General features: G+C 44.7%; 1 protein-coding gene across 1 annotated transcript in view; it reads left to right on the top strand.

The window, feature by feature from the left end:
- LOC130489888 (uncharacterized) overlaps window positions 1-20,096 on the top strand; it is a 100,664-nt gene that overhangs the window by 23,413 nt on the left and 57,155 nt on the right. The window contains exon 3 of the mRNA XM_056863677.1: window positions 10,388-10,447. Within this exon, the coding sequence (XP_056719655.1) occupies window positions 10,388-10,447 (60 nt within the window). The remainder of the gene's footprint in view (window positions 1-10,387; window positions 10,448-20,096) is intronic.

Below are 20,096 nucleotides of genomic sequence, written 5' to 3'. Positions count from 1 at the left end.
AAGGGATCGAAACACCACTGTTGCATTGTGGAGTCATTGGAGATTGTAGTAGATAATACTTAGAATGGAGAAAGTCTGAGAGGTCTATCATAAAGAGGAAAGCTGGGGTCGTCCTTCACTGGGAGTAGAGGGTGATGGCTATTTCACCTAGAAAAACAGAAGGGACAAGAAGGAGAATGAAATTCAGTGATGGCTTTGCATTGTCTGAATTACCTGGCATGGGCATCTCATAGGGTTGCCAGCTCCGAGTTGGGAAATACCTGGAGATTTTTGGGACACAGCCTAAGGAGGGCAGGGTTTGGAGAGGGAAGGGACTTCAATGCCATAGAGCCCAGTTGCCAAAGTGGCCATTTTCTCCAGGGGAACTGTTTTCTATCACCTGGAGATCAGTTGTAATAGCGGGAGATCTCCAGCTGCCACCTGGAGGTTGGCAATCTTAACTGAAACTGTAGAAAGGCGACTGGAATGTGCCATTCCGGCACAAGTTATTTTATGCACGCTCACAGCTGCAGACACCTACAGGGCCTAGAAACCTATTTTATGCTTGTGCCAAGCAATTCCTACAATTTGGGAGGAAATGGGGTTTTTGTCAAGCTTTCAGTCAATGTGGACGGGGGCCCACGGTGATACAATATCATACAAAAAGAAGCCATCTAACCCAGGAATCAAAGTCAGGAAATGGCCAGATACGCTCCATCAGCTGCAAATGAACCACAAGTCAGAAGCCCCACCACAGAAAGGAGGAACACTCCACTTCATTTGTCTCTGGGTTACTGTGGGTGGCCATGAAACTGCAAAAGTTGTCTTGACAGAGGAGTTGTCTCAGTCCCTCCCTCCCAGCATTCAGTATTCAGAAGCCAGGTGTCCAAAGACCTCAAGACAATGGTTCTTCCCTCCTCTGTTTGATTCTCACAGCAACCCTGTGAGGTAGGCAAAAGAGAACAACTGGCCCAAGGAACGTAAGGATTTGAACCTGGGTCTTGTCTGCCTAGTCCAATCTTCTAAAGATTTCACCATATGGGCTACCTACCTTTATATCTCTCTGTTTCTGCCACCAATACCCAACCATCTTTCTTTATCTCCTTCCCTGCCCTTACTACTCCCTTCAAGATATATGATTGCATATGTGATGGATTCCTTTTGTCAACTTCAGCAATATAAAAACACAATAAAATCTTTTCTGAATTAAACCAAAAGTCCATCTAGTTCTCCATCCTGTTTCCCATGGTGGACTGTCATGGTTGGCCATAACATGATGCCTTGGAACATCTACGAGAGGCAGCATGGTGTAGTGGACTCTAATCTTGAGAACCGGGTTTGATTCCCCACTCCTCCACATAAGTGACGGACTCTAATTTGGAGAACCAGGTTTGATTCCCCACTCCTCCACATGAGCAACGGACTCTAATCTGGAGAGCCGGGTTTGATTCCCCACTCCTCCACATGAGCAGCAGACTCTAATCTGGTGAACCAGGTTGGTTTCCCCACTCCTACGCAGGAAGCCAGTTTGGTGACCTTGGGCTAGTCACAGTTCTCTCCGACCTCTCTGTGCCCCACCTATCTCACAAGGTGTCTGTTGTGGGGAGAGGAAGGATAAGAGATTATAAACTGGTTTGATTCTCCTTAAAAGGTAGAGAAAGTCGCCATATAAAAACCAAATCTTCTTCTTCTATGATGTCCTTACTCTGGTTTTTGAGCACTTAAAAGTGCCTATTGTATGTGACAGCCTTGCTCAGCATTTCTCAAAATATGGACTGTGGAGTTATCGGAGGTCACACTGTCCCCATCAGAAGGAGCTAATCTTGCCTGCTGAAATTGCTCACACCAATGGAGTCACAACATCCTAGCATGTTGCTCTGCGAAGCCTTGTGGGAAATTTCATGAACCTTTAAACTTAAAAGAGGAGGATAATCCTATGAATGGATTCTCCTCCTTTTCTGGTGGGCTAAATGATGGCAACTGAGGTAACTGGGTAGCTTGGTGGCTTCCTAGATCCTGGTCTGTCTAGCCTTCCCAATAGGGATGGTTGTGACAGGACAACTTGATGCCTCTGGGAAGTCCACAAGCAATATACCCCTCTCAATATGTTGCTCATCATGGAACTAGTCTTCAGAGGTATACTTGGAACATGATGGTTTCATCTAGGCATCATCACTAATGGCCACTGAGAGACCTCTCCTCTTCCAAGAAGAAGAAGAAGAGGAGGAGGAGGAGGAGCCCCACAACAGACACCCTGTGAGGCAGGTGAGGCTGAGAGAGCGTGACTGGTTCAAGGTCACTCAGCTGGCTTCGTGTGTAGGAGTAGGGAAACCAACCCAGTTCACCAGATTAGCCTCCGTTGCTCATGTGGAGGAGTGGGGAATCAAACCCGGTTCCCCAGAGCAGTCTCCACTGCTCCCAACCACCGCTCTTAACCACTACACCATGTTGGCTCTCCCCTTGACCAGTCCCCTTTACAGCCATCTAACCCAGTGGCCATCCCTACATCTTGTGGCAATGAGTTCCATATCTGCTAGATGAGACTGTCTCGTATGGAAAGCTTGGAAAAGTGCCACTGAGATGCAATAGACATAGCCCTGTTTTTGATGTAGAGGTTTATTAAAGACATTCAGTGTGCTACGGGAATGCTTTCAATTACTGGGGCCAAGGAACACCAGTGACCGTGACCACAGGTAAAACTAAGCAACATTTAATGATTTTTAAAGATCTACTATTGTAATATTTTCCTGTTTAAACCAGACAACTATGAAAAGGCTATTTGGGCGAGCTCTGCGGGCATCCCTTTGGTTCTCAAAAGCTTATACCCTGAAAATCTTGTCGGTCTCTAAGGTGCTACTGGACTCAGATCTAAGTTGTTCTGCAACAGAGGTTGTTAGCATCTTTTGTATAACCAGAAGTTAACTAATGGAACGGGGAGGGGACCCTTGAGGCATGGAAACTGCCCATCTGTAGTTGCAGTAAAGGGCAGGCTTGAAGAGGGAATCAAACAACTGTGGTACGGTGATTTTGCCTACTGGGGGAAAGGAACCTCGGTGAGCGTAACTTCAGGTAAGTGATTCCCTGTTTTGAACATGTCCATTTCTTTGCTTCTGTTTTCATGACTTTTTAAAAAAATTCTGAGAAATGGGGTTCTTCCTCGGTTGCCTTGTGACAGGAGCCGAAAAGCTCAAAACTAGGGCGGCCAGATAAAATCCAGGACAGGGCTACTGTACCTTTGACAGATGAAGCGATTTAGCCACAATTCTCTCTTCCACAAAACTGTTCCATTTACAGGAGAAATCTTCCCTGGATTGTTCCCTAGCTCTGATCTAGGTCTGATCTAACACAGTACAAATTAAGGCTGCAATCCAAAGGACACTTACCTGCGGTAAGCCCCAGTGATTAAAATGGGACTGATTTCTGGCTAAGCATGCTTAGGATTGCAATGTCTGTTGAATACTGCTTGAAAGGAAGTTGTGCATGTTCTAGTTTGCCAATGGAGCTTCCATACAATATCTTCCCCAAACAAGATTAAATTTCTGATACCTTAAAACAGAAGAGGGTTAATTAAAGTGGTACAATCATCACTGACTACATGGAAAATATACTCTTGACATGGTCAGGTTTAAAGGTCCCTGTTTTTGGTAGATCCATAAGGTAATTTTAATTAGAATTTTGCATGGTTATCAGAAGAAAGCTGAGTGATGTGCTACCCCGAGTTCTGGGGGAAAGGGACCCTCGTCACAGTCACATCAGGTAGACTGCTTTATTTTCCTTCTTTTATGTCAAATCTTTCACCAAATCCAATTTCTTTGAGGACAGGTGTTTAAAAGCCCCACTTTGAAAACAGTCTGTCTTAACTATTGACTCTTAACGCTGCTCCCTCCTCGATACTGACATGACTTCAGAAGGGCGACTCTCCAGAATAAGTGCATTTCGAGTCTTTCTTGGTGTTATTTTGACCCCAGAGGATACAAATATGTCTTTGTAGATCAAATTCTATTGATCAAAATGATTACCGTTACACCAAAAGAATATTCCATTAAAAGAAGCCATTGTGTGTATTTTAGAGCTTTAAAAGTCAGGATAAATGACTGCCAATTCTCATTCTGTATGCACTGGGGGGGGAAACAGTTTTAGTGTCTCCCCCTCCATATGGGCAATTTTCTTCTATGAAGTCAAACCCAAAATACAAAGTATTTGTAGAGTCCCAGTTAGGATAGATACAACTGTGCTACTACGGCTATGCTCTCGATTACTGGGGCCGAGGGACGTCGGTCACAGTTACTTCAGGTAAACATTTTTTCCCTTTCATTTGTTATGATTCTGTCAATTGGGGACAGGGTTTTTTGAAGAGAAATTACTAGGAACTTTTCCCTACCTCTCTATTGTCATTTGTTTGTGCTGAACTCAATGGTTTCTTTCATTCATTCATTTGCCTGGCATAATATGGATTACCACTCCAATTTATTTTAGCAATCATATTGGGCAAGGAACATTGATCTGTAACTTTAGGAAGCTTTCCAGTGTCTTGAGCAAGTCCTGGGCCCCCTTAATCTAAATGGGGTCTGAAACGAATTCTAGGGGCCATTGCATCCGTGGGTACGTTTGGGCAGTACCAACAGGAGGGAGATTTGCTGTGCTACTGGTCAGCTTTTGATTGCTGGGAATCAGGCGGTCCAGTTACAGTTACACCGGGTAAATATCTAAATCACAATCATGTCCTTATTTCTAGCATCCATTCTTCAGTGGTGGGATGAGGGGTTGGGTTCTTCCTTGAGTATTTGAAATGAGTAGCTTGGATATTAGGTGACTGTGTTACAACGGTTTTGATTACTGGGGACCAGGCACCTTGGTCGCTGTCACATCAGGTAAACATCTCACCTTCCTTCAAGTTCTTATTTCTAGCACCAAAATGTACATTTCTTGATTTTCTTGGCCTGGGTTTTTCCATGGGTATTTGAGCTGAGGAGCTTGGGCGTTAGGTGACTGTGTTACAACTGGGCAGCTTTCGATTATTGGGGACCAGGAACCTCAGTTACCGTCACAACAGGTAAATGTCTAACCCTTATTTCCAACACGAAATGTGCAGTTCTTGACTTTCTGGGGTTGGGTTCTTCCATGAGTATTTGAACAGAGCTGTTCGGGCAAGATGTGACTGTGTTACAGCTGGGTTGCTTTCGATTATTGGGGTAAAGGCACCCTCGTCACAGTCACACCAGGTAAGATTCTATCCTTTGACCTATTAAAGGAGATTTTCTGAAAAGGGGGGTTATGGGTTTTCTATTTGGGATATTTACATTCCAGTTGGCACTGGCGACCCCAAAACATGAGCCTTTGCTTTAAAACTTTGTGCTTGTAAGTTGCTTAACGTTGGTCACATTGTTATTTCTGAGTGTAAAATTAAGATATGTTTGGGTCTTTGTTCCTAGGATATCAATATAACTTAGTTCGGTTGGAATAAGTAGACCCATTCAGATAGGCCAGATTTAATTAAAACATATTTCAATATCTGGACAGTATTTGCCATAAGAGGAGGAAAAATTACTTAGGGGCTAGTTCAAGATTTTATTTTCAGCATGACAGCTCTTTTAAGACCTGTGTCAATGGCATTCTAAATTTGTTAAATTCACATCAATGTCGTGCTTCTGTTCATGATAAAAACCATCACCAGAGAAAAATCTCCTGCCTGCCTTTTTCTTTGCATGTGAACAGCCCTAAAAATTTGTTTCCTGGACTTGTTCACAACAGGACAGTTAGGATCTGTGTTGAAAGGAATCTCTAAGGCAGTTCACAGATAGACTGCGGCATCATTTATGAGTTAGCCTAAAGAGAAAGGAAGGGTCAAAGAAAGTAGGCAGCGAAGGATACTGTCCACTAAATAAATGAAGCCAATAGAAAAGTGTTGCTATAGTCTGGATAGAAAACTCCTTTGTCTTGATATCTATATATTTTTGCGACATGAGTTCCCAAACTCCTCACTCGGTGGAAGTCTCGCTTCATGGGGAACACTCAGCAGAAATATTGTAGCCCAAAGGACTTCATCTTGTAACGGGGCAAAGAAAAATAGGTGTTTTCGCTCCAGGAAATGGCTTTTTGTACAGAGCTAATAGGGAATGAGTCCAGTGTGCAACCCGTTTGATTACTGGGGTCCGGGGACCATGGTGACTGTGACTACAGGTAAGGACTCTTTCTAATCTAATCCATTTAATCTCAGCACATTTTGGTTTCCCCTCGAGATATCTGAAATATAATTGTTGGGGCTGCTTTGAGTTGAGCCGAGTGTCTTCCAATGTTCCTTGGTATAGAACCGTACCGAGACCAACATCTCAATGAAGGATGTCTCAGCAGTTAGATAATGCATTAAACATTATTGGCATAATGTCTAAGGTGGGTTTTCCCACCAAACACCTATCTTGCCAATGAAACTGATTAAAAAAACATTGTCTTAAGTGGCATTTGCACCTCTTACAAAATGGGTCTTACAAGTCCATCTGTAGAGTAATATTGGGGGGAAAGTCTCTTGGTTAAAGCTGAAAAGTAAGAGGGGGGAAGATGGATAAGAAAGAGGGCAGTGTTATGCCATCTGATCTGCTGTAGAAAAAAAGAAAGGAAACCTCTTAGATCTTTCTGCAAAACGAAGCACTCTCATCTCTTCTAACTAATGCAGTCTGAACTAGAAAATCTGCAAAGAGATCAGAGAGATAGTTTTGGACCCAAACTGTAGGGGCCACTACCACATGTCAAAATGACCAAACAGAGTGGAGATTTTGTGTCAGGTTCCTAGACAGAAGTATCTCTGTGCTACTGGTACTTCGATTACTGGGGGAAAGGCACCATGGTGACCGTCAGCTCAGGTAATTATTTCGATTCTTCGAATGCTGTTTGTTGCAGATTAACCTAGCACTTACGGGTTTGGGGTTGCCTGCTCCAGAATCCTGCATGTGGGTCTTTTCTGTTCCCATTCTACAATCTGAGAAAGATCAGGAGCCAGTTGGTGGTTTTCTTTGTTTTCAGGATAAATGCCACTTTTAAGAAGGAAATGATTCATTCCAGGGGCTCCTAACTCTGCCATTCACAACCTGTTTGAATTAGAGAATTCGTATGAACATCAACAGGGGCTGCACCAGAATAACTGAGTTGTGGAACACTGGTTAACTTGTCCACGCCTGAGAATTTTAGTGAGGCAAAGAAGACAGGCAGTAAATAAAATATGTCATGGGAGTCCCTATAAAAACATGGGGCACCTTTTTGTATGATACTGAAAAGAGAGTTAATCAGTGTGACAGCTGGGGTTTGCAGTATTGGGGACAAGGTACCCCAGTGACCGTCACGCCAGGTAAAAAAATGCATTTTCCGTTATTGCAGTCTGTAGAAAGTTTGCTTGAAAGGCTTTTTTTTTTCTTCCGAAAATCAGGTTTGATTTTTTTTTCCCTGCTCTTGTTTTCTGCCTTCTTTCAATCCTCAGTTTTATTCCTGGGAAGCATAAAGTCTTCCTCCTCTTTGAATCGCCAAAATGGTACCCTTGTAAGTGTGATATAAGAAAATTAGAAAGTGTTTTGTGGCTTCCTAAAGACTAGCAGATTTCTTACGGCAGAAAGCGTCGTGGACTGTGATCCGTGGGACCTTTATGCCGTAATAAATCCATTAGTGGTTAACACACTGCCAGATATATTTTTGTAATATTTGCTTTTTTCTAAAGTGCCTAAGATATCTGATCTCGGTCTTTATTGTGTGAGTTCAAGAAGTCAAGAAAATAATGATTTAGATCACTCAGTAGAAGGGTATTTATTTATTTCATGCTGAAAGCTCTCTGGTTCCCTATAAAAACCATCAGGCACCTTTTTGTATGTTACTGAAAAGAGGGTTAATCAATGTGACAACTGGGGATTGGACTACTGGGGCCGAGGCACCCCAGTGACCGTCACATCAGGTAAAAAAATACATTTCCCGTTATTACAGTCTGTAGAAAGTTTGCTCAAAATGTTATTCTTTTTTTAAAAAAATCAGGTTTGAATTTTTTTTCTCCTCCTGTTTCTGGCTTCTTTCAATCCTCAGTTTTATATCTGTGAAGCATACATTCTTGCTCTTCTTTAACGCTCCGAAATGGGACCCTAGTAAGCATTTCATAAGAAAATTAGGAAGAGCTTTGTGGCACCTTAAAGACTAACAAATTTCTTATGTCAGAAGCTTTCATGGGCTGTGATTGATGGGACCTTTATGCCATAATAAATCTTTTAGTGGTTAAGATGCTGTCAAATATAATTTTGTAATATTTACTTTTTTCTAAAGTGCCTAAGATATCTGACCTTGGTCTTTATTTTGTGAGTTCAAGAAGTCAAGGAAATAATTATTTAGATCACTCAGTAGAAGGGTATTAATTAGTGTTACTACTTTACTTCCTTTGAGGGCTGGGGGCAAGGAACCCAAGTTTTGATCGCAGCAGGTAAAAGAAAGCCCCTTCTATCAGTGATTTCTGTCTATGGTATCATATTGGGTCAGATCCATTACTGAAGTAGGATTTTGCACACCAGTCAGTAGAGAAATGAGTGTTGTGCTATGTCTACTTTGATTACTGGGGAAAAGGGACCTTCGTCACAGTCACAACAGGTAAAAACTACTTCTCTTTTGTGGCCCTTTAAAGAATCAGACCTATTAACTACTTCTAAGTAGGATTTTGTACACCTCCTAGTAGACAATTGAGTAGTGTGTGACTTTGAGTACTGGGGAAAAGGGACCTTCGTCACAGTCACAACAGGTAAAAAATACTTCTCTTTTTTGGTGGTCATTTAAAGAATCAGACCTATTAACTACTTCTAAGTAGGATTTTGTACACCTCGCAGTAGACAATTGAGTAGTGTGTGACTTTGACTACTGGGGAAAAGGGACCTTCGTCACAGTCACAACAGGTAAAAAAATACCTCTTTTTTGGTGGTCATTTAAAGAATCAGACCTATTAACTACTTCTAAGTAGGATTTTGTACACCTCGCAGTAGACAATTGAGTAGTGTGCTACTATGGCTACTTTGACTACTGGGGACAAGGGACCTTCGTCGCAGTCACGACAGGTAAAAAATATACCTCTCTTTTGCCGTGCCAGATCCATTAACTAGTTCTAAGTGAGATTTTGCACAGCTCTCAGTAGCACATTGTATAGCGTGCTATGACTACTTTGACTACTGGGGAAAAGGGACCCCCGTCACGGTCACAACAGGTAACCATTCTTGACTTATTTCAACCTGTAGCAATCTGTCTTGAAATGTTCATTCTCAATTCTGAGGTTTGACCTAGAATTGAAGTTAGCAAAGTTTTTTGCTGGCTTAGCTTTGTGTCCCACCTCCATATGGATAAATATTAACTTCGGTTGTGATTTCGGTGAAAATGTTTCACAGATTGCAGATGTACAAAGCAGGTAACAAGAAAATGTCATAGGGTCCATGACAATTGACTATTCTGTTTCCATATTTCAGTAAACTGTAACTCGGACAAAATTTACAGTTCTGCAATATAATCCCCAAGATTAGGTATTTCAGGTTAGGCCAATTTAATCTTCTTCAAAGGAATGGTCTATTGCATCTTAACTCTAAACTTAACTGGGTTTTGAGAAACATCTCAATTTTAACCACATTTATGTTGGAGAAAGCTCCACTGGTTTTAAATTAACTTACATAGAAGTAACCTTGCATTGGAATTACTGGGGCTGACTGCTAAGCAAATAGGTTTACGATTGGGGTGCAAGAACTGTAGATGTAATTTTTATTGTGTCCAGTGTTTGCATTGAAGAAACTTAGATTACTTCCCCCCAAACAGTACATTCAGCATCAAGAAATATGCTTAGAGGACACACAACAGATAAATGGCAGAAATGACTAATAGTCAAAGGAGTAAACTAGACAGTCCAGAAATGTTGGGTTCTGTTGGGTTCACTGTCTCTAAATACTATCTAATTGGGGGCCTTGATAATATAGCCATAGTTTTTGGTTATTGTTCACATGCCAAAGGCAGAATAATCACTGTGATTACAATGCTCGCTTTGATTATTGGGGCCAAGGGACCATGGTGACCGTTACTTCAGGTAAAGGTTTACTCCTCTCTTTCCATTCTGTGTTTCTTGTTGATTCAAATATCTAATCTATTTGGCAAAATAAGCAGATCTTATCCACAATGACAACTTTTTAAAAAACCTTTTGAAAACAAGGTGGTTTTCTTAGGTCTCTCCCAACCCACATTTTGTGTTAGGCATAGGAAATGTAATCTTGATTTTTTAAAAGAAGAAGAAGAAGAAAGATTGTACACTTCTGTCCCTGAGAGATAATTTAGAAAGCAAACACCACCAGACAGATGTGATCTCTGGCCTCTTGGGTTCAGGGAACAATGTTTTTAGACACCTACGAGGGAAGTTAACACCACTGTGACTACTATGCTTTCGATTACTGGGGCCCAGGAACCCTGGTGACAGTAAGCTCTGGTAAGTTCAATTGCCTCATTTAATTCTGCCTGGTGTGTGTTTTAGAATTTTGTGTCAGTTTTCTATCTTTTTTAAGCGGTTGCCAAATCGACTCATATTTCCAGCTGCCCCCTTTGACCATCCAGAATATCCACTGCCTTTTAAATAAGATGTCTAGACTAAAAATATAGTTTTTAAGTGTACCTCAGTCTCATGACTCAAATAGATTTGTGGTGAACCAGAGATTGGGAAGATTAGGAATTCATTCCCCTTAATTCCCTCTTTTTAATATTGTATATGTCCAAGCAATGGTTTCCACCTAATTTTATGATTGTACAAGCCTAAAAAGCACCATTTGAGAGATAACCAAAGGTTTAGTGGGTTGTGAAGGGCAAATGTAGCCATCATTAAGTTTTTGTGCATAGTCTAGAAAAGGTTTAAGCAGTGTGACGACCTCTACTATTGGGGGAAAGGGACTATGGTCACCGTCACTTCAGGTACGATTTTAATTCCTTTTAAGCCTGCTAGAGTTTAACTGAGAGTTTCCTCTGTTTTTTAAACTGAAACTTTTGAAAACGGAGTCTTTCCTATTGTTACTTCTGGGGTCTTAGAATTCCTATTGAGACCATGTCCTAAGATCTGAGGGTCAATTGCATTACTCCAGAGGAGTCCAGTTCAGTTCAGTGGCACTGGCAGCCTGTTGAAGATAAAATTCTACACTGGACCTTTGGTCTAATCCAGAAGTGCAACTTTTTTATATTCTTGTGCAAGAGTGACATAATTATAATATAATCTTTAACTTGTTTAAATGGGGAAAGAGTATAATTTAGAAAACTAGAATTTACTTTGAACATATACATTTAGGATTAAGATTTAAGATATCCAAGTCTTCAGAAGAAGTCCCACTATGTTCAATGAGGCAACGAATCAATTAATAAATTAACATGGGCAGAATAGGTTTTTGTAGTATGTCCCTATGTATACATTCCAGTGTGACAACTGGTTTGACTACTGGGGAAAGGGGACCTTCGTCACCGTTACAACAGGTAAAACAAAATCTTTTTTCTGAAATGTGCTCAGTCTGAATGATTTTCTTTTTAACTGTTGTTAGGCTAACTTTCCTTGGATTCACTGTTCTTCATGAGCTTCAGTGAGAACTGAATTTTCCCATCTAGCTCATAGACTGGGAACCCAAAACATCCTTCTCATTTTTTTCAACTAGGAACTATACATTTTCTGGGTTTTTCCTGTTCCTTGAAAATATTGTACTATATGTTCTGTACATTTCACAAGAGTCGACAAATGCATGATTTCTAGTAAGAAAATACTTTGTCAGACTCAAAGATGACCCCCCCCCAAAAAAAAGGCCATTTAAAGGGACTTAAGTAACTGGAGAAAATTCATTTACTCTCCTTAAAATAGAAGGTGCAAGAAAATTTAGTATTAGATCTTTTTGATGTAAAGTCTTGTTGTTAGTGGTTATAGAGGATTAGGTACAAGATCACCAGAAACTTGTGTTAGTGTGGACTACGGATTCCGCAACTGGGGTCCGGGGACCCTGGTGACGGTTACTTCAGGTAAATTTATATTCTTCTAATTCAAACTAATTTCTGGTTTTCTGGGGGATACTGTTTATTAACATCCTTAATGTACCAAAAGTTTCCATGCAGAAAGGGAAATGCATTTTTAACTACTTGCTAGTTCAGAAAATCTGACTGACCATGGCACAGATACATCTATCTGCCGTGTGTTTTTTCTGTCTCTGACCGTAATAATTTCCCCTTATTCATTCTTCAATCCATTTATTATCTATATTCCTTCAGTATACTAGACATTCGTTTTCTCCTCTTATTTCTCTTAGTCTCTGTCCATTTATTGGTATTCTGTCTGTCTGTCTAAGAAGATAAATTAGGCAGTTATCGCAAAAAAAAGTGGCCCCTGGGCACCTAAGAGATAGATAAATTAATTTCATGGGCACAATCCTACTTCATAAGTTTAAATCTTCATCTAGATCACCTGAGGTAGGCACCTCTCTATAAAAGTGCATGCCATAATACATCTGTTAGTAGGGTTTAATAGATTATTTCTTCTTTTTATCTATCTATCTTTCTTCTTCCTAATGGCCAACATGCCAAGTTCTACTTCAGATATGTTCAAGTGCTTGAGTGGTTTTCTATTAACCGCTGACCCCACATTGAGGGGACCCCCAGACCAGTTTGGAGACTAACAAGTTCAATAACTCTTTGGATACTAGCCTATGATTTTTTTTATTTTTAGTGGAAAGAGTTTTACAGTTCTAAAAGGCGAGGTTTCACTCCAAGTCTTTCTTAGATGTCAGTAAATGCTGGGCAAAAGACAGAAACAGATTTATGGGGGGTCTGGTTTGGATTACTTTTAGAGGTGAAGGGAAGGTACTCTGCACATGTTCTTTGTATTCCTGTTTGTTCATATGTTCAGGGGTGAATTATGGCCACTGCATGGAGGTTCTAGGGTGTTCTTGGCTTAGATTCAGCATTTGGGAGAATAGCATTCCTTACATCTGAGTAACCTCAATCATACACATGGAAGTCAATGGCACGACAGTGCTCATTAATATGCATTAAAAATTAATTCACTAAAGAAATTAATGAAAGATTTTTAAAGCAGTTTTTCTCAAAAAGCCAAAAATGGAGGCTCGGAAAATTGGGGCTCTTTGGGGGAATTGAAAGAAACAGGTGGCTTCAGAGTTGTTTCTCCGTTTTGGTTTATTTTAAGATCCAAAGTTCCTTTACGAAATGCTAAAGATGCTTTGCATGGCTGGAAATAGCCAAAATGTTTCGAAAACAACAGCATAACACCTGCCCTTTTAAGATTTGTGGGTGCCATCTTATAAAAAAATAACCCAAATTTATCATGTTTTTGTCCTAAAGAAAAAAAATATTCTGGTTCTCATGTTATAGAGGTACATGCACTATTTCAACTAGAAAATTGTGTATTTAATGGTTAAGAAAAGTGGATGCCCTTCCTCTAGAAGTATTTTTATATTTTCATTATTTTAATTACCAGTTATAAGATAGAAATTATTCTTTTATTACTTTGATAATTTTATGCATCTTAAATAACATTTATGAATACTTAGTAAGAAATCCTGCCCTATAGCAGTATTTGAGTAGATAGTGTGTGTGTTTTGTTAAGTAAATGTAATGAATTTGTGAAATGAAATATTATTTTATTGATTATTTTCACAAAACAAGCATTTAATAATTGGGGGGTAGAATTTCCCCTAATGTTTTTCTTCACTTTCCTTTATTCTACATTCTTTGTGAATGGGGTTGAAGCTGTATTTATAGTTATATTTTATTTATATTATTTCTTATGTTTTATTTAAAACTTTTTAATTTGTTAATTATTTTTTTATTTCTTTTTAAACTTCCATCTCTATCTATAGTATAATTGGATTCACTTCAGTCGGATCAGTAACCAAAAAATGAATCATTTTTTTTTAATTATCTGAATTGATCTTATACAGGGACAGGGCGGCTTACAACTCGTTCAATAACCATTAATTTTGTTTGGGTTTGTTTTGTTTTTTTACTTCTGGATCAATTTATTTAATGTTCAATTGTTGAATTAATTTTCATGATTATTAAGCAGAATTTGTGGTTCCAGTTAGGAGGATTAAGGATGGCAGTTGATTCTTTAGCAATTATTGGGGAGATTTTGATTGTATTTCGACTATCCGGACCTTTTCTCAACCCCCCACCATTCAGTTTGTCAGTCAAGAGGGGTGCCCCAATCGTGCTGGGGACTTAGCCCCGCATGAAGAGGCTGGCAAATCCCCCATCAGAACACACCATTGTAATGGATTGGGGCTCAACTCATTTTGTGAGTCTTTAGCAGCAGCAACGGAGGAATGGGGAGCTGCCGTAGACCCCCTGAACTTCAGCGAAAGGTTCAGGTTGCTCCCTGCTCCATGGTGGCATTGGGCACCCCCCTCGCTAGCCTGAAGACCACTATGGAGCAGGGAAGCGGGGAAGTCTTGCTGGCCTTTTACAGCAATCGCTGGGACACGGGGAGCTGCCGCAGTCCCTCCGAAGCCCCACACTGAGCGGCGGATGGCTTCTGAGGCTTTCTCCTGAAAGAATATGGGAGATGCTCCCGGCATCCCCCTAAATATCCTGAAAACTGCTATGGGGCAGGGTGTCAGGCAAGCATTCCAGATCTTTTGCAGCAATAGCTGGGGCACAGGAAGGGACCACGGTCCCTCCGAATCCCAGTGTTGAGCAGGGGCTAGGTTTGGGTGGTTCCCTGCAGGGGTTGTAGGATTGGAAACCCTAGCTAGCCTGAAGACCGCCATGGAGCAGGGAGCCGGGCCAGCCTTGTAAATTTTTGGCAGCGACAGCTGGGGCACAGGGAGTTACTGCAGTCTGTCGGAAGACCCGATCTCTGCAGTGAAAGGTTCGCTGGGGCTCCCTGCTAAACTGTGGGGTTTGGAACAATGGCTAAAGCATCCAACAGCCCCCTAGCTGCCCTGAAGCTCACCGTGGAGCAGGGAGCCAGGCAAGCCTTTCAGATCCATTGCTGCAATAGCTGGGGCACGGGGAGGGACGACGGTCCCTCCGAGGCCCAGTACTGAGCAGGGAAAGGTTCAGGTGGCTCCCTGCAGGGTTGTATTGTTGTGAATTGATCAGAAAAGCACCTGGCATCCCCCTAGCTGGCCCAAAGACCACTAGGGAGTAGGGAGCTAGGGGAGCCTTATGGGTCTTTTCCAGTAATAGCTGGGCACGGGGAGCTTCAGCAGTCCCCCCAAAGCCCAATGCTAGGTGGTGGATGGTTTCTGCGGCTCTCTCCTGAATGGTAGGGTGAGCCATGATAGGAGACGCACTGGGCATCCTGCTAGCTATCCCTGTAGCCCGCCGTGGAGCAGGGAGCCATGCTAGCCTTTCAGTTCTTTTACAGCAATAGCTGGGCGCAGGAGGCTACTGCAGTACCTCCCGTAGCCCTGTGCCAAGCAGAGGTATGTTTGGGTGGCTCCCTGCAGGGTCATATTGCTGTGAATTGATCAGAAAAGCACCCGACATCCCCCTAGCTGGCCTGAAGACCCCCTATGGGGTAAGGAGCTAGGCAAGCCATCCAGATCTTTTGCAGTAACAGCTGGGGCACGAGGAGCTGTCACAATCCCTCTGAAGCCCAGTACTGAGCAAAGGAAGGTTTGGGAGGCTCCCGGCAGTACTGGAAGGTTGTAAATGGTCAGGAAAGGGCCCGGCATCTCCCTAGCTACCCTGAAGACCCCCTATGGGGTAAGGAGCTAGGCAAGCCTTCCAGATCTTTTACAGTAATAGCTGGGGCATGGGGAGCTGTCGCAATCCCTCTGAAGCCCAGTGCTGAGCCAAGGATGGTTTGGGAGGCTCCCTGAGGAGCTGTAGTGTTGTGAATGGAAGCTAAAGCACCCGGCAACCCCCTGGCTCCCCCAAAGCTCACCATGGAGCAGGGAGCCGGGCACGCCTTTCAGGTCCTTTGCAGCAGTAGCTGGGGCACGGGGAGGGACCGCGGTCCCTCTGAAGCCCATTGTTGAGCAGGGAGAGGTATGGGTGGCTCCCTGCAGGGTCGTATTGCTGTGAATTGATCAGAAAAGCACCCAGCATCCCCCTAGCTGGCCCGAAAGCCACTAGGGAGTAGGGAGCTAGGCAAGCCTTGCAGGTCTTTTCCAGCAATAGCTGGGCGCGGGAGGCTACCACAGTTCCCCCAAAGCCCAGGGCCAGGCAGAGGTAGGTTTGGGTGGCTCCCAGCAGTGTTATATTGTTGTGAATTATCAGAAAGGTCTCGGCATCTCCCTAGCTAGTCTGAAGACCTCTATGGGCTAAGGAGCTAGGCTAGCCTTCCAGATCTTTTGCAGAAACAGCTGGGGCACGGGGAGCTGCCGCAATCCCCGCGAAGCCCAGTGCTAAGCAAGGGAAGGTTTGAGAGGCTCCCTGCAGAGCCGTAGTGCTGTGAACGGCGGCTGAAGCACCCGGCAACCCCCTAGCTGCCCTGAAGCTCACTGTGGATCAGGGAGCTAGGCAACCCTTTCAGACCCTTTGCAGCAATAGCGGGGGCATGTGGAGGGACCGCAAGCCCTCCGAACCCCAGTGTTGAGCAGGGAAAGGTTTGGGTGGCTCCCTGCAGGGTTGTATTGTTGTGAATGACTAGGAAAGCACCTGGCATCCCCCTAGCTGGCCTGTAGCCCACCGTGGGGCAGGGAGCCAGGCCAGCCTTTCATTTCCTTGGCAGCGATAGCTGGGGCACAGGGAGGGACCGCGGTCCCACCGATGCCCGGTGTTGAGCAGAGGTGGGTTGGGGTAGTTCCCTGCAGGCTTGTATTGTTGTGAACTACCAGAAAAGCACCCACATCTCCCTAGCTATCCTGTAGCCCATCATGGGGCAGGGAGCCAGGCCAGCCTTTCAGATCCTTGGCAGCAATAGCTGGGGCAAAGGGCGGGACCATGGTCCCACCGAAGCCTGGTGTTGAGCAGAGGTGGGTTGGGGTAGTTCCCTGCAGGCTTGTATTGTTGTGAACTACCAGAAAAGCACCCACATCTCCCTAGCTATCCTGTAGCCCACCGTGGGGCAGGGAGCCAGGCCAGCCTTTCAGATCCTTGGCAGCGATAGCTGGGGCACAGGGAGCGACCGCGGTCCCACCGATGCCCGGTGTTGAGCAGAGGTGGGTTTGGATGGCTCCCTGCAGGCTTGTATTGTTGTGAACAACCAGAAAAGCACTCAGCATCCCCCTAGCTGGCCTGAAGACCACTAGGGAGTAGGGAGCTTGGCAAGCCTTATGGGTCTTTTCCAGCAACAGCTGGGCACGGGAGGCTACCGTAAGGTTCCCTGCAGGCTTGTGCTGTAAGGTTGTGAATGATCAGGAAAGGGCCTGGCATCTCCCTAGCTAGCCTGAATACCTCTGTGGGGTAAGGAGCCAGGCAAGCCTTCCAGATCTTTTGTGGCAATAGCCAGGGCAAAGGGAGCTGCCGCATTCCCTTCAAAACCCAGTGCTGAGCAGGGGAATGTTTGGGAATTTCCAGGCAGAGCTGCAGTGTTGTGAATGGCAGCTGAAGCACCCAGCAACCCCCTAGCTAACCTGAAGCCCACCATGGGGCAGGGAGGCAGGTGAGCCCTGCTGGGCTTTTCTGGCAATAGATGGGGCACGGTGAGCTACCGGAGTCTCTCCAAAGACCACCTGTCTGCAGGGGAAGGTTTGGGTGGCTCCCTGCTGAACTGTGGTGTCGGCTGAAGCACCCAGCATTTCCCTAACCGGGGTTGCTGGGTGCTTCAGCTACCATTCACAACACTGCAGCTCTGCAGGGAAACTCCCAAACATTCCCTTCCCAAACATACCACCATAGAGCCGGGAGCCAAGCCAGCCTTGCAGTTCCTTTGCACCAATCGCTGGGCATGGAGATGCCAGCAGTCCCTCCGAAGCCCAGCACTGAGCAGGGGAAGGGTTGGGCCATTCCTTGCAGGATTATAGGGTTGTATGGGGGGGGGGAAGCATCCAGCATCCCCCTAGCTAGCCCGAAGACCACTATGGAGTAGGGTGCTAGGCAAGCCTGGCAGGTCATTTGCTGCAGGAGCTGGTCCCAGGGAGCGGCAGCTGTCCCTGAGATGCCCCAGTTCTATGCCGCGGATGGCTTCGCTGTCTCCCTGCTAAACGTGGGTGCTGTGAATGGTGGCTGAAGCACAACACAGCCTGTCTGAAGCACACCAGATCTCAGTAGTCAAAGCTTGGCTCCCTGTTAAACCGTGGCATTTGGGGGGGGGGGATCCCCTAGCTATTCTTAAGCCCATCACGGAGCAGGGGGCCAGCACGGATCCTTTGCAGCAATAGCGGGGGCACGGGGAGGGACCGCGGTCCCTCCAAAGCCCAGTGTGGAGCAGGGAAAGGTTTGGGTGGCTCCCTGCAGGGTTGTATCGTTGTCCCCGACTGGCCCAAAGACCACTATGGAGTAGGGCTCTAGGCAATCCTGGCAGGTCGCTTGCGCTGAGTGCTGGTCCCAAGGAGCTAGGGCAGTCCTTGCCATGTCCAGTTCTATGTAACAGAAGGCTTCGCTGGCTGCCTCCTGAATGGTCTGAAGTTGGCAATGTCGGGAGAAGCACCGAGCATCCCCTTAGCTACCTTCAAGCCCACCATGGAGCAGAGAGCCAGGCCTTCCAGATCATTTGCAGCAACAGCTGGACACGGGACAGGACCCCACGGTCCCTCCCAAGCCCATTGCTGTGCTGGGAAAGACTTGGGTGACTGCCTGCGTCGTTGTAGTGTCGTGAAGGGGTCCCTGGCGTTCTTCTAGCTACCCTGAAGACCACTACGGAGCAGGGAGGCAGGCAAGACTTTCAGATCTTTTGTAGCACAGCCGGGCACTGGGAGTTAACACAGGACCTCCAGCATCCCCCTAGCCAGCATGGTGTAGTGATTAAGAGTGGTGGACTCTAATCTGGAGAAGTGGGTTCGATTCCCCACTCCTACACATGAAGCCTGATTGTCAAAAAGGGCAAGAGTCCAGTAGCACCTTAAAGACTAACAAAAATATTTTCTGGTAGGGTAGGAGCCTGATTGGTGACCTTGGGCAGTTCTCTCGGAACTCTCTCAGCCCCCCCACCTCAAAAAGTGCCTGTTGTGGGGAGAGGAGGGGAAGGTGATTGTAAGCTTCATTGAGACTCCTTATGGTAGAGAAAAAGCGGGATATAAAAACCAACTCTTCTTTTTCTTCTTAGCTACCCTGAAGCTCACTATGGGCAGGGAGTCAGGCAAGCCTTACAGATTATTTTGCAGCAATAGTCAGGTACTGGGAGCTCCTGCAGTCCCTCCAAAGCCCAGCGCTGATCAGGGCAAGCCCCGGGTCGCTCCCAGTAGAATTCTAAGGTTGTGAATGGTGCAGAAAGCGCTCGGCACCCATTATCTGAGCTGGCTGTTCCCTTCACCACTGTAGCAAGAAGAAGAAGAACTGGTTTTTGTATGCCGACTTTCTCCGCCACTTAAGGGAGAATCAAACTGGCTTACAATCACCTTCCCTTCCCCTCCCCACGACAGACACCCCGTGAGGTAGGTGGGGCTGAGAGAGCTCTAAGAGAACTGTGACTAGCCCAAGTTCACCCAGCTGGCTGGGAGTGGGGAAACAAATCCAGTTCACCAGATTAGCCTCCGCCGCTCATGTGGAGGAGTGGGGAGTCAAACCCGGTTCTCCAGATCAGACTCCACCGCTCCACACCACCGTTCTTAACCACTACACCACGCTGGCTCTCACCTGGCAATGCCTTTAAGAGCAGACTGGTGTACGGCCATTAGCAAGAGATAATGTTGATTATTTCCATGCTCCACCTACTGATGCTGGTTCCAATATGCTGTTGGAAGCCACAGCTGCTGTTAGCCAGGCCCTTCGAATCAGCTAGCAAACCTAACTTCATTGCATAGTCCTGTACTTCCTCAAAACCAGGTTTTTTCCCCAGATGTGCCATAAAAAAGGAGGGGGTCGTTTTACTGTTGCGTACAAGTAACAGCTATGTCAACTAATATTTTCTTGTGTGCATAATATGTTGGGAGGGCCATCTTACATTTTTGGATCATCTTCCTTTCAAGTAAATGCAGTACCTGCTGCAGCCCTGCTGGTTCTAGCAAATAAAATGAAAAAGTAGGACTGGTGTCTGGTAGCAGTTGTATCTT

This window comes from Euleptes europaea, chromosome 18, assembly GCF_029931775.1.
Source record: "Euleptes europaea isolate rEulEur1 chromosome 18, rEulEur1.hap1, whole genome shotgun sequence".
In the NCBI taxonomy this organism is placed as follows: domain Eukaryota; kingdom Metazoa; phylum Chordata; class Lepidosauria; order Squamata; family Sphaerodactylidae; genus Euleptes; species Euleptes europaea.
The sequence above is the reverse complement of the archived record's forward strand: the minus strand, read 5'-3'. Positions and strand labels throughout refer to the sequence as shown.